The 13,510-nt window shown below is 41.2% G+C and overlaps 1 protein-coding gene across 1 annotated transcript in view; it reads left to right on the forward strand.

Annotated features, from left to right (window-relative positions):
- LOC134400752 (histone-arginine methyltransferase CARM1-like) overlaps positions 1–13,081 on the forward strand; it is a 77,732-nt gene extending 64,651 nt beyond the window's left edge. The window contains exons 9-13 of the mRNA XM_063129288.1: positions 565–650; positions 2,193–2,282; positions 4,665–4,802; positions 9,714–9,803; positions 12,048–13,081. Of these exons, the coding sequence (XP_062985358.1) occupies positions 565–650; positions 2,193–2,282; positions 4,665–4,802; positions 9,714–9,803; positions 12,048–12,057 (414 nt within the window). The 3' untranslated portion in view covers positions 12,058–13,081. The remainder of the gene's footprint in view (positions 1–564; positions 651–2,192; positions 2,283–4,664; positions 4,803–9,713; positions 9,804–12,047) is intronic.
- The last annotated feature ends 429 nt before the right edge of the window (positions 13,082–13,510 follow it).

The raw sequence follows: 13,510 nt of genomic DNA on the forward strand, positions 1-13,510 counted from the left end.
TAAGAGTGACATGGGTTGTTTTTTCTTTAAGCTTAAGTCAAAATCAGCTAATATATGAAAGCTTGTGATTCCTTTGTTCACAGCAAAGTAATGTTTCAAAGAAAAACCAAGCAAACAGAATTTTTAAAGGCTGTTCGGAGTTCTCTCGAGGCAAATATTATTCTCCAATATGTTCCATTGACCATCGTATAATCATGAGACGTTTTTGCCTCCTTCATGGTGGATGTGAGTTAGCAATATGCATAAGAAAGTAGAAAGCAAGAGATGTTAAGATTACTGCTGTACAGTTCTGAATGTATAGTTTGTACCACTGCATTGTACTAAAAGAACTAATTGGTGGTACGAAGGTTAGAAAGTCCTGTACAAATCCCATCCCATTTAGATCTTCTGGGTATGTTGTATATTTCAGAGTTCTAGATGCATAATACTTATAGGAAAAGGACCAAGCCAAGATGTACCGTCTTCGGGTAAAATATAAGTTTTACAAGCTTGAAACACTAGATGATAACACACGCATCCTGGTTTGTTTGTTTGTTTGTTTGTACGTTTACTTTTAACCTACAGGACACATTTGACATTAGAATTTTGATGGCCCGGACAGTGAAATACACTGTCAACTTTACAGATGCTGAAGAAGAAGATTTGCACAGGTAAGTCTCTGGAAAGAGGCTGCTTTTCCATCTCTATATCACCCCCCCCCACACACACACTCTAAACCATTGTTTGCTGTTATTCTTCATTTACAAGCCAGCCAGCAGCTGCACAACACAAGAGACGGCCCTATCCAAAATAAAAGTTAGCCTTTTATCCTTAATACCCTGTCAGAGGTCTGAATTGTTGTAGTAGAATAAACACACTATTGGGGTAGAATATAATTCAGTGTGAAATGTTTTACTTTAAAATCCCCAATGACATTCATAAAGATAATCACACCAAAACAAAGTGAAATGTAAGCCATAGTAATTAAATGTATAGGAAGATTTTATTCAAAGGTATAATTTCTTCATCAGTGGTTATCATGAAAATGGGTATTGGTATAAAGGAATTAACCCAACAATACAGGTGACAAACATTTGTTAATTCGGTAGCAGATGAGATTAATAAATATGATTCATAATGTGTTTGCTTTCATGCTGTTTTAATTAAAATTCTGTTTTTATTCAGTATTTTATTATTGTTAGTTGCAGAAAGGCAGGAGATGATGATGATGATGATGATGATGATATCATAACTTTCTAGACGGAGAGCTCTAGGACACAGCAATTATGCTCAGTTCCTTCCACTGAGCATCTGCAGTCCTCCTTTCTTGTCTCCACAAAGTGGAAAAGGCATATTCTTAACCTGTATCGAGCCAGTGCATGTGTCAGGCAGTCAGGCTCCAGGACACCAGGGGAGGTGGCTGTCTGTCCAAGTGAGCAAGAAGCAGCAGTGTAGTCCGAAACAGGGGTCAGGTTCCAGAGCAGTATGCAAGAAGGCAGAGGCAGGTGCATAGACAAGAGATCCAAGACACAGCAATCAGGGTAAGGGAGCAGCAGCATAAGCCATTGCTTGGACCGAGGAGCAAGCTCTAAGGCTAGGGTTTTATTGGGCCTGTGGACAAGGATTGGCCCTGACTGAATGCTCAGGGGGACTTGTACTGTATCCTAGGGGATGCACCTGGACCACAGAGCTCAGAGTGCCGGCCTTGCAGTGGAAACAGAGCACTTCTCAGGGTTCAGGGATAAAGTGTTAGAGCCTGACTGATACCAGAGAATTCTTTTCCTTGCTTACGCAGGGCTACATGCTAGCCTTCCCCAAACAGGTGTCCTCCAGATGTGTTGCACTACAACTCCCAGCATTCCTGACCATATTCCGTGGTAGCTGGGGCTGATGGGAGTTGAAACCCAAAAATCTGTAGGCTGGGGAAGGCTGCTATATACCATTGCACTCAGTGAGACTAATGTGAGTAAACATGCTGCACAAACTCCATTTAACTTGATTTCTAGTAAATGTGTTAAGATGAGGGTGCCTGTTTCAAAATTGCCATATCATCAGCCATAGCCAGCATGCCTAAGGGTGAGGGGAGCTGTCAGGTGAAACAACTGCCAGGCCACAAGTTGCCAATTCCTGTTTTAAACCATCCATGACATTTTGTTACTGTAATGATGGATTTCTAACATAACCCATGACAACTTTTTGTTTTCCTTCTGCAGAGTGGAAATCCCCTTTGTTTTCCAAATGATGCAGTCTGGGCTAATCCATGGCTTGGCGTTTTGGTTTGATGTGGCATTTGTTGGCTCATTGTACGTATTTTTTCTTACTCCCAACATTTGCTTTGAAACACCTGTTTAAGGGGAAGGGACTTTTTTCCTTTGGCCAAATTCACATGCTTTATCAACTCCTCTTCCTCCTAATACATGAAGGAATACGCATAATTGACACATTTTTTATTTTTGAGGTGGTCAGATCTCCACATATCAGCATCACCATATCATTTTTGCACTGGAAGGTGTTTGTGTAAAATAGACTCTACATGAAAAATGCACTACTTCAGGCTGTTTTACCTAAATGTCTCTCACTGTGAAAATGATACCCTAAGTCATCACATACTACCATCAAAGCAAACCAAGATTGGATCTTGATTTTCACCACATTAATCAACACCTTCTTTATATCAAGTTTTCCACCCCTGGGGATATTTAATACAACTGAAGGGCATTTTTTTGTGCTGTTGTTTTTAAAATTATATCCTGCCCTTCAGCCAGATGCCCTCAGGGTGGCTATCAATCAGATAAAGAAAACGTATCAAAAATACCACACATAAATTAAAACAGCGGAAGCAATATAAGTCTCACAAATATCGTATTGGCAGAATAAAATTAGATTCTGGTAAAGTTTTAAAATGCCTTGGAAAATAAAATGGTCTTCACTTGATGCCCAAAAGACATGAGTAAGTTCCAAGTGAGGCTCCTTGAGAAGAGCACTCCAGAGATGGTGTGCCATAACCAAAACGTTCCTCTCCCCAATCAACACCCACCTGATTTCTGAAAGCAGCGGCAACCAGGGAAAGACTCCATTGGCGATCATAACATATGGCTAGGTACATGTGGGAAAAGGTACCCGGATCCCAAACTGTATAGGGCTTTAAAAGTAAGCATCAACACTTTGAATTGTGTTTGGCAGCTGATCAACAGCAAAACTATCAGGGTGTGTTCCCTAGGACCAGCTCCAGTTAGCGGCTGTGTTCTGAACTAGCTTTCTGAGGAGTCTTCAAAGGCATTGCCTGATAGCATATTGAAGCAACAAAGTCTGGAGGTTACAAGGCTGTGGATAACTCACTTGCCAATTTCTGTTCAGGAAAGGTCACAGCTGGTGCTTCAGGCTCAGCTGGTGATCTACAGAGGCCACTTAGACCCGAAGAAACAAAGCTTGGTCAGTCAGCCCTACACTGCAAATCTGTTTGTTTGCCTTGTCATGATTTAGCTTGGGCTGATCACATAGGGCTTGTCTACACCAGTCTTTATCCCGGGGATCGTCCCTGTGCATCCACATGATGCACGGGGGTTCCCAGGAGCAGGTAGGGACGATCCTTCCATTTCCCCGGGATATCTGGGAACACTTTTTTCCTGGCTTTTCCTGTGGTCCCTGGACGATCGCAAGGACCATTGGTGGTGTGGGCACCCAACCCAGCTGCTTCCCTCCTCCCCACAAGTAGAAGGGATCAGCAGAGGGAAGGAACTGGGATGGGGGGAGTCCAGGGACATCGGGGATGGGTGGGGAGTGGGGTCGGAGCTTCTTCTTTTTTTCACTTTATCAATGGAGCACAAGTGCGCTCCAGCTCCTGCCATTTTTTCTTTAAAAAATGGCGGGCACGACATCCTGCTTTCTGAATGCAGCATGCGACATCCCTGGACGTCGCATGCTGCGTGTGAACCCAGGGGGAGGATCTCGCGATCAGAATATCATGAGATCCTCCCCACTCCCTCCCTAGATGTAGACATGCCCATAGTGTCTACCCTTGAATACAACAAAGAGCTAGATGGCTAAGGAGCAGGAGACTTGCCATAGGAATGCTGATCCTCCTGGCAGGTATACTGTTCAGAACAGCTTTGATTTTCTCTGCATGAGGTGGATGAGTGCTGGATTTTATCTTTCATGCTGAATAGGTCTGCATAGTGAACTGCATGTTCCAATGAGGCTGCCAAACAACACAGTGACAGCTTAACAGTGACACGGTCAGGGACACTGTGGTTGTGAAAGCGGCTGTTCCAGTGGAATTACACTGACCTCAGTAGTGTGTTCCCCTTATCTACATTCCCTTAAGGTCATTTTTTGGATATCATCCCTCCTTTGGCATGTTGGAGAAGAGGTTTGATATTACTCTGTACTTCCTTGGATATGATGCTGCCCTTGAAAAATGTATTGGCTTGGATTCTAACCTTTATCTCTGTGGCTAGAAGGAGAGTTGTACTCATGGAAGGGGTCCTCGAAAGGACCCTTTCTGTGAGCATTATGCTCCTTTCCAGCATGGCAGTCTCTTTCATTCACAGAGCAAAAAGTTCGGATCCAAGCCCTTGTCTTTTTCTCTCCCGACTTTCCCAGGAACTCTTTGACAGCTGCACTCGACTTTTAGCTTCACTTTCTCTCCTTGATGCTTGCGTATTTATTTAATTTCTCCTCTTAAGGGTAACAGTTTGGCTATCAACTGCTCCAACAGAACCTCTGACTCACTGGTATCAAGTACGCTGCCTTCTTCAAACTCCTCTCTTTGCCAAAGAAGGGGAAACGCTTTCAGGGAAAGTCCTATTTGTAGCAAACAAACGGTAAGTAGCAAAGCATTTGGCACTTTTCTGCTTAAAGATGTTCACTTCGTTGGGTTAGTCAGAGTCTCTGCAACACTATGTTGGAGAAGATAATAAAAAGTTAATCTTATGAAGCATTTGCAAATTTGTAGAAATGAAGAGAACAAGCAGTATAAAATATGCTTTGCATTTTTAACCCACAGTGTAGATATCCAGCCCTTTCTATGTTCATGTGTTCAGAAAGAGGATTAGAAAAATTGTCAGTTTGACATTTGTGCCAAGTGAATTTGCTTCAGAGATCTAACATTTTGCTACTATTAGCGTCTCTTTATGCACTTACCCCTAAATTTAGCACAGCAATATTGATTTTCGTTGTACAGAATATAATGGGCAAGTACAGCATTTCCTTTTCTTTGAAGCTGCTTCAATTTAGTGATTTTAGAGAGGTAATAAACATTCATTAGAGTAGTTAACATATCTGTCCTTTACTCCAACATTACTTACTTCATTTGATTTCAATCTCTCACTTGCTCTCAGTATAACAGAAAGAGCCATGTGTGTGTGTGACTTCATTTTGCTAGCTAATACTAAATCCTTGGTGTTTTTAACTTTTGTTGATGGTTGAGCATGCAGGACAATTTCTGGTCGTCATTTTAAGATGACTCTGTTTATATATCAGTGGAATAACAATCCTTTCCAGACAGGTGGTGAAGAACAGCACTCACCAAGGGCTTGCTCAAATCTTACATTCCTGTGGTATTTCCTTCACAGTATATCAGACACAGATGAATTCTACATGCATAGAGAAGAGGTGAAAAGCTAGAGTTGCTGTAGAACAGGGGTGGGGAACCTGTAGCTCGGGGTCACGACCCTCAGACCTTTCAGGAGATTCTAATGAGGATGAAGTACAGGCAACTTCCTCATGGGTAGGATGGTCAGTACCTTGCTCAAGCTCATCCTGGCCAAATGACACACCCTTGCTGTTGTCTTCTGGCTCAGAGGACGGATCCCAGGCAGAAACTCCCCATCTCTTCAACCTCACAGGAGACTCAGCTATAAAATCAGGCAAGGGCCCTTTGACAGACCAGTTAGCTCCTCCAGGAGATGTGGAGCTGACCACACTACAGGTCTAACAGCCTACATAAGGCTTCAGTTTGCTTTAGTTATGTGCTGAGACAATATCCTTCTGTAGCTCTAGTAGGGGAGGGTTGCAGCCAGCAGGCCTCACTTGGAGCTATTCACGGTCCTGTTTTCTTCCTGCCTCAATCTGGCTGCCATCAGGATCTAACAACTTCCCCTGCAAGCCTCATCCACAGAAAGGGACACCCTCTAGATATGGTTGGACTCCCAAACCCAGTCAGAATTCCCAGTGGTCAGGGATGATGGGAGTTGTATTCATCTGGGGGTACTGTAGAATCTGTAGAATTTTAAAAGGGGGGCATCTTAGAGGCAGCCATACGATTTTGTCCCTGGGCTGAGTGGCAGCTGTTGAAAATCCTGTTAGGCCAGGAGGGTGTGTTTTTCCTGAATTCCATCCAATTCTTCTTCATAGTGCGCAGGCACTGAAACTATTCCTTGTGGGATAATTTTGGTTACTTCCTGTCATCTTGGCAAAATCAGCAGGAGTGAGCTTTGCCAATTAGGATGTGGCAAAAAGTGTATCTGCTGCCCAGCAGGAAAAGGTACCAAGATGTTAGAATTACTTGTGGAAACACATAAACGAGGCACGCCAATGCCTATTAAGAAAAAATAGTGGATGTCACAGTCCTTATTCTGCATCCTTAATGGATTTCTGGAATTCAGCCTTTTGCTCTATGAAATTGTGATGGTTAAGCACCAGACCAGACATCAAACTCCTTGCAGTTTTGAAGCCCCTCAGTAAAAGGATGCTTCTGAAAGAATCCAGGTGAAGGTCTGGGTCTCAGCAAGTAAAAGAAAGGTCAAATTCAGCTGAACTGGTTGATCCAAAATTCATGCATGGAAGGAGCAAATGAAAATTTGAAACTGGAATCAGGCAGAAGTCAAAGGACAGAAACTGCTCACCGACATCTTCCTACCTCTTTTATATAGGGCTACTGGGAGGCTCTTCCCAAGAAAGATGTTTTTTGGCAGGGTCTTATTGCCATGGGAACCCTAGCTAGTGTAGTGTAGCTGGGTTTGGTTTTTTTCACATGAAATGTTATTTTATTGTTGAATTAAAACATTTTTAAAAAGGAAACAAAAAACTGTACATAATAATATAACAAGATCACTAATAATAATTCTTAGCCTACCACCAATATGCTTGCAGAACAACTAGAGCAATACAGCTTGAGCAGAAGCTCACTGTTGAATGAAAATACAAGTTATACATAGCATATATAAAGGGTTGTGTGCATTTGTGTGCATTTGTATGTGCACTGGTCAGAAAAAATATACTTGCTTGGAATTTGATCAAAAGTTTGAAGGGCTTCCACATAGGAAGGCGGCTTGTTTTATATATATTCTGATTTTCTTGGGCACTCAAGGGAGCTTACAATACAATATAAAACAGTACTATCATTTTCATTTTGATGACTTTTATGCACGTGTGTCTGTAAGTGGAAGCAAAGCATCCACTGCATTTATTTTTTAAAAAATTGCTCTGGTTGCACAATGCCCAAATCAGAGGTTTTAGTACTACAATCAAGATACTTCATTCATATCAACAGCAAATACCCAACATGTGGCTTTCAGTGTTCCAAGCTTTCTGGTTAAAAGCTTTCCCATAAAGGAGTCATATTGCTCACATTCAGTGCCTGCCTTTCAAAGGTGAAGAGTATCAATTACTTAGTGGGTTAAGAGAAGCAGTGTTTTCCATCACATGCTACCACAACTGCTATTGTAATCCCACTTGTTTACAAAACTGTCTCTATAGCAATATGATTCCATTGCCAAAGCCTTCATTAAAGGCCAGGCATCTTGGCTGCTTCCTTGTCTACAAACCTGATCCTAAGGCAATATGCATATACACTTCACAGATACTTTGGCCAAATTACCAGCTTGAGAACCACAAAGTATTTTGGCAAGCATTTGACCAAAACTGTTACAAGGAAACAAAACCTCATGGATCCTTGATAGGTCTGCCATTTCTCCAGCCTCTCAGTCCCTGAGACTCATATGTCAAAAGCTTGCCAACAAGACAAAGAAAATCTCCAGAAAGGTAGCTGAGTTAGTCTGTTGCAGCAAAAACAAGAGTTCAGTGGCACCTTAAAAATGAATTGATTTATTATTGCATAAGGTTTTGTGGTCTACAGTCCATTTCATCAGATGCCTGAAGTGTTATCCTGAGTTAACAGGTAAATATGTGAAGAGGGGGACATGCTAGCCCCATACTCTCCTCACACATGTCTGCCTGTACTTGGGTAGGGTGGCTTTCTGAATTGGAGAGCCTCCTGTTGTCATCATTCCAAGCCCTCCTGCCGAGATGCGAGACAATAAAGGACAACAACAACAAAACACCTGATGGGAGTGTGAATGCTAGGAGCTATCCTCTAAGCTTAATTAGCCTAATAAAGCTAGGCAGTTGCCTTTTAACTAAAGCTGGACAAAAATCGTGTGGAGAATTTTCATGGATACAAGAGCTCTCCTCTGCAGAAAGTAACCTTCCACAAGTATAGGATGATGGAAATATGTGAGGTGGGGGTGAGACTAGAATGCTCCTCCTCCTCACGTTTACTCAGGTTTATAAAGCCTGGATAAGATGTACTTGTGTGTGTGAATTAGAAGTATGTACTGACCAGAAGTTTTAAGTCAGACCCAGATTTGGTACTTCAAAATCTGGGTAAATAGAGAGAAGGCAGGTGTTAACTGATAGCGTTAGGGTTACAGAACCAGGATCCAAATCGTCAATTTGTATCCCATGTATTCCCACCACTTATTCCATGTTTTCTCTTACCAGGGCTGTCCGTCTGGAAACACCCAAAGAATTCAGTTTTGACAATGTCTCTGTCCCCAACTCCTAGACATTATAGCTTAGAACATAGACATTATAGCCTAGAAGGATCCAAAGGGACAGGCAAGGAGTTTTTACACATACAGTGGGTCTTGGGAGGCCTTCTTTCCATGGGGTCATTCTTAAGAGCAACTGCTGAAACCAGAGTGGGTGGAATGGCTTTCCGAGCTGCTTCCCATGGGAAGTTGTGATTAGAAAAGGAGATTGGGGAGGTGCTGGGAGACATGCAGAAGTGCCTCCATGTACCTGCAGAGCTCCTTGAATCTCAGTCATGTCCTCAACATTGGAGGGAGAAGAGAAGGTCTTTACCAAAGTGTGTGTTTCACATGAAAATGCCGCAATGATGAAATGAAATATCCTATTAATTGATTAAAATAAATACTACAGGCAGCTTTTTGAACATACAGAGAAGACTAATAGTTATTTTGACTAAATATGTAGTTAAGCAAATTATTCTAAATGCATTCTTTGTATCAAAATAGACAAAGATTTTTTACAATAATACGAACACTTGGCAATAGTGATTGATGAGCCCCATCATCCATATAGGTCATTTCTCTGTCATGTTGGGGGAGAGACAAGCCAGAGGTCCAGGTGTGCATGTCATGCTAAACAAATCATGGAACGAAGGAGCAGTGGAAGTGATTGGGCAACATGTAAATCGGGTCCTAGTTACACCAGGAGCACAACAGGACCTAAGTATTTTCTTCTTCCAAGTGTGTCTACATTGCAAGCTCCCCTTTCCATAATCCAGTGTAATACTTACTGAAAATATTTTTATGAGGGACAGTTCTGATTAATCTGTGAAAAGTTAATCAACTGTACAAATTAGTAGTTTCAGTCCTAGTTACACGTGGTAAATGCAAGCAAAACAGAGTGTCAATTAATTCAACAATGTTGAAACCTAAGAAGTAATGGTTGATTTCTTCTTTTAATGGTATTTCTTATTTATGCTACAGGCAAAGTTATGACATCCAGATTGTTGCTGTAGTGGATGAGACAGGCTTTAAGTCAGGCAATGTCCTCGATTTAAAGAACCCATTTTTTAGGTAAGAAATGCCCTTGGCTAAGATTCATAATTATTATTGAATTGTAAAATTTGGCTAAAGGGTTATTGATTTCACTATTGATAAGTAGGTGCCTGATACTTTCTCTTCACAGAACCTATGGAGAATCCATGACTTGTTAACCTTTAGCCTTCAGCACAAATTTTTGCTCTCTGTTCTGGTAAATATCACATGTTGCAAGTGCACTTCGCATGTGATTCTTCATCCTTTCCTACTGTGCTGCTTTGTTCCTGCGACTCCCAGTGCTAAAATTACAGCTGTATTGAATTTTTTGCTCCTGGGCATTTTTGAGGCAAGAAGTTTGCTTTAAAGGTGTCCAAAATGCTCTCCCAAGCCCCCTCCCTGCCTTTATGAACATCTCCACTTTTTCATCTCTCCTTGCAGGGCCAATTTGCTGCTACTCTGGGTGCCATTTGTTCCAGATTTATTAGGGCTTCTTTCTCTTTCACTATATGATCATAGCAATCAGCTTCATATTGTGCGATCAGAAAGCCATGGAGCAAATCAGATTTAGCTTTGTGGCGATTTCAGTGATGGCAAATGTAGCTACATTGCCTTCAGTGTGATAGCCTGAGGCCTCGTCTCATTTCCAGACAAGCCTTTTATAATGCTATCACCTTGCTCATTCACAGAATTCTGTAGGGGCTACCATTTTCTCATATTCTCCCACTGCCTCTTCCCTCTTTTTTTCCTTACTAGAGAAAATCTGTTAAGGAGGGAAAGATAGAATTATTGCGCAATGCATTTTGATGGGTAGCGCTTGGAGCCATATGTCTGGAACCCCCCCCCCCTCAACTGTAGTTGCCTCAGCCCCTGGATATACATTTTGGATACACATCAGAATGGCATTCAAGCACAGAGCAGACATTAGATGTGTCCATTCCCTGCTTTTGTGCCTTTTCAAATGCCTCCCCATTGACAAAAATGGGTGTGTGTGTGTGTGTTTCTATTCAAGGGGCAGAAAATGTTTGTGAAACTGCAGTCCTGCAGCTCTGCTCTAGCTACAACTACTGTCATATAAAAGAAATACTCTTCTTGTTTATGCAACTATCGTTTGGAGAAAGGTTAAAATGCTTTCATCCTGTTCTTTCTCCTCTGTGACAGAAATTACATCTATTTTTATTTTAGCATGCTACTGTGCAAGACTGTCTGACTTTTTTTTAAAGCTCTAGGGAGTTTTCCTGCCTCCCCTCCTGGACATACATACATTGCAAGGGTATTACAGCACTGCTGAGAAAAGAAAACATGTATACACTATAGATCAGTTGCAAAACACATATTGGACACACTTCACAGGGAAAAGAAACAATGCATTAGCAACATATAATTGCAATTGGACAAATGGGTGCAGGTACAACCTTAGAAATTGTTTCTTTTCCCTGATATATTGTAAAGTATTTCCAAATATTTTTTTTCCTTTTCCTTTTGTTGAATGGCTACTGTTTGCAATATGCAAGATAAGTCTGCTTGTTATGTACACATGTGAGCCTACAGATGGAAAAATAGTTGAGATGAAAAATTTATCAGTAGCAAGAAGGACTGCAGACTGAACTGAGATTGACATATAGGAGGAGGATTAGATACTAAGGGCAAAGCAAAAAATATAGAGGTCACAGACTTGTTACCATTGTCCCAATGTCATAGTTAAAATGTGTGTCAAGGCAATCTAGGATTATGGCAAGGTTGTGTATCAGCGAAATCATTTAATGTCATAATTTGCCATAAACCATTAACTACTATTCAGACTGCAGGTGTAAGCTTTATTTTTTAGGATGTAGAGATGTAGCAGTTTGTGTTTTGCTACTTCTTCTCCCAGCTGTAATGAGAGGCAAAAAGAAGATATGGTGTTGTGCTTTAATTATGTTGTAGATCAACTTGAACATTGCGATTAAAAGGCAGGACATACACCCCAGAACAGGCGTGTGCAGGGTTAAGGGTGGCAAAATCATGTGCTAGAGCAATGGGTGCAAACCTTGAGCCTTTCCCAAATTGCCAGTAGACAATTTAATAGATCTGGCCACATCTGGTGCTACCGAAAAAGCAGACAGCTAAGTTAATGATGGTATGGGTAACAACTTTTCTATGAGCAGAAATTGATCCTATACAAGTGGATACATTATCCATTTTTGATTGAAATCGCACCCAATGTTTCTCTGTTGCTTTATTCTATACCATTACAACTCTAAGAAGACTGTGCATATCATATAACTTTAATTATTTTTATAGGTACGCTTAGATCATATGATATACACCTACTGGAAGAACAACCAGGATCACAACCAAACAGAGTACCCTATGCGGAGTTAAAAGTGAGAATATTGAACATGCTGCTGCTTCTGTGAAATTTGTCTGTACATACTGAAAGGAAGTATTTTATGCAAATTAAATAATAAGATGCTTGTACAGTTCCCCTACTTTTTCGAACTGACATCCCAATCTTGAAACATGTCTGTCCGGAAGAATTTCCCACTGTGCAGAATGGCTAGCAGTGGAAAATCTCATCTTTGGACTACAACTCCCAGCATTCTGACCATTATCCATGCTTGCTGGAGTTGATAGAAGTTGTAGTTCAAAATGTCTGGAGGGCACCAGGTTGAAAAAGGCTGGCATATAGGACTGGAGTTTTAATCCCACATTTGCCCATTTGAATTACTGTATTCTTTGTTCTGGTTGATGAGGAAAGCATTAGCATTTGACGGGCAGGAGTTTGCTTTTGATTTATTTTTCTCACACTGGCTCCCCTTGGTTTCTTGTTTCATTCCCCTCCCCACCCCCTCCAAGGAATATTTTTAACAAAACCTACCTCATATTCTATACACATATAGGATGTATAGAAGTAATGTGAACAAAACACCAAGTTCATACTTAACTCTTTTCAGTATTTGCAAGATATATTGATAAATCTGGCACTTATTCCCAGCTGGCCAATAATAAACTATTACTGTCTCATAGCAATATGGCACTAGGATCATTCACTGATGGATGTCTCTGACCTGTATTATTTTAATGGTTGGAAAACGCAATTCTGGACTGTTTGAGTCAGTCGACAAGTCAATCTTCACAGACTCTTAAAATAAATGTTTCGAAGAAGGGCAACAGCAGAATAACTTCTCTGCACCCATATTTCTGTATATTTCATACATTCTGTAGATAACAATGGCAATTGTACATTTAATCTTTCCAATAAAATTTAAATACAAAATATAATGAGGTTGTGGTCGCTGTTTCTCTGAGGATTTATTTGGGAAAGTGTAATATTTTCCCACCCACCCAACTACTCATTCCCCCAAGTGTGGCTTCTAATTTCTCTGTGTTTTCCACTGTGCCATTTTAATTGCTCCCATGATTTCCTGGGAGCAATTTAATTTCATGTGAGAGATTTTAATTGCTCCCATGAAAAGGACAACAAATATCTCTACTGGCCAACAGGAATGAGGCCTTAAGTATTTAGCCCTGGGGCTCCATTTGATGTGTAGAGTCATTCCCTGAGATTCTGCCTGCGATTATTTACAGCAGCACTCAGCACAAAAAGAAAAAAGCATAGAGAAAGGCTGAACAATGGGCTTCTTCACATGAGCAAAATAAAGCACACGCACACTCCCTCATGAGCCAGGATGTCTCCTGCGGCTCCCCCCCCCCCCCGCCCCACCCTGTGCTTATTTCGTTATAAAATAGATCAAAGAAAATGT

The sequence above is a fragment of the Elgaria multicarinata genome, chromosome 6 (genome assembly GCF_023053635.1).
Source record: "Elgaria multicarinata webbii isolate HBS135686 ecotype San Diego chromosome 6, rElgMul1.1.pri, whole genome shotgun sequence".
Lineage (NCBI taxonomy): Eukaryota > Metazoa > Chordata > Lepidosauria > Squamata > Anguidae > Elgaria > Elgaria multicarinata.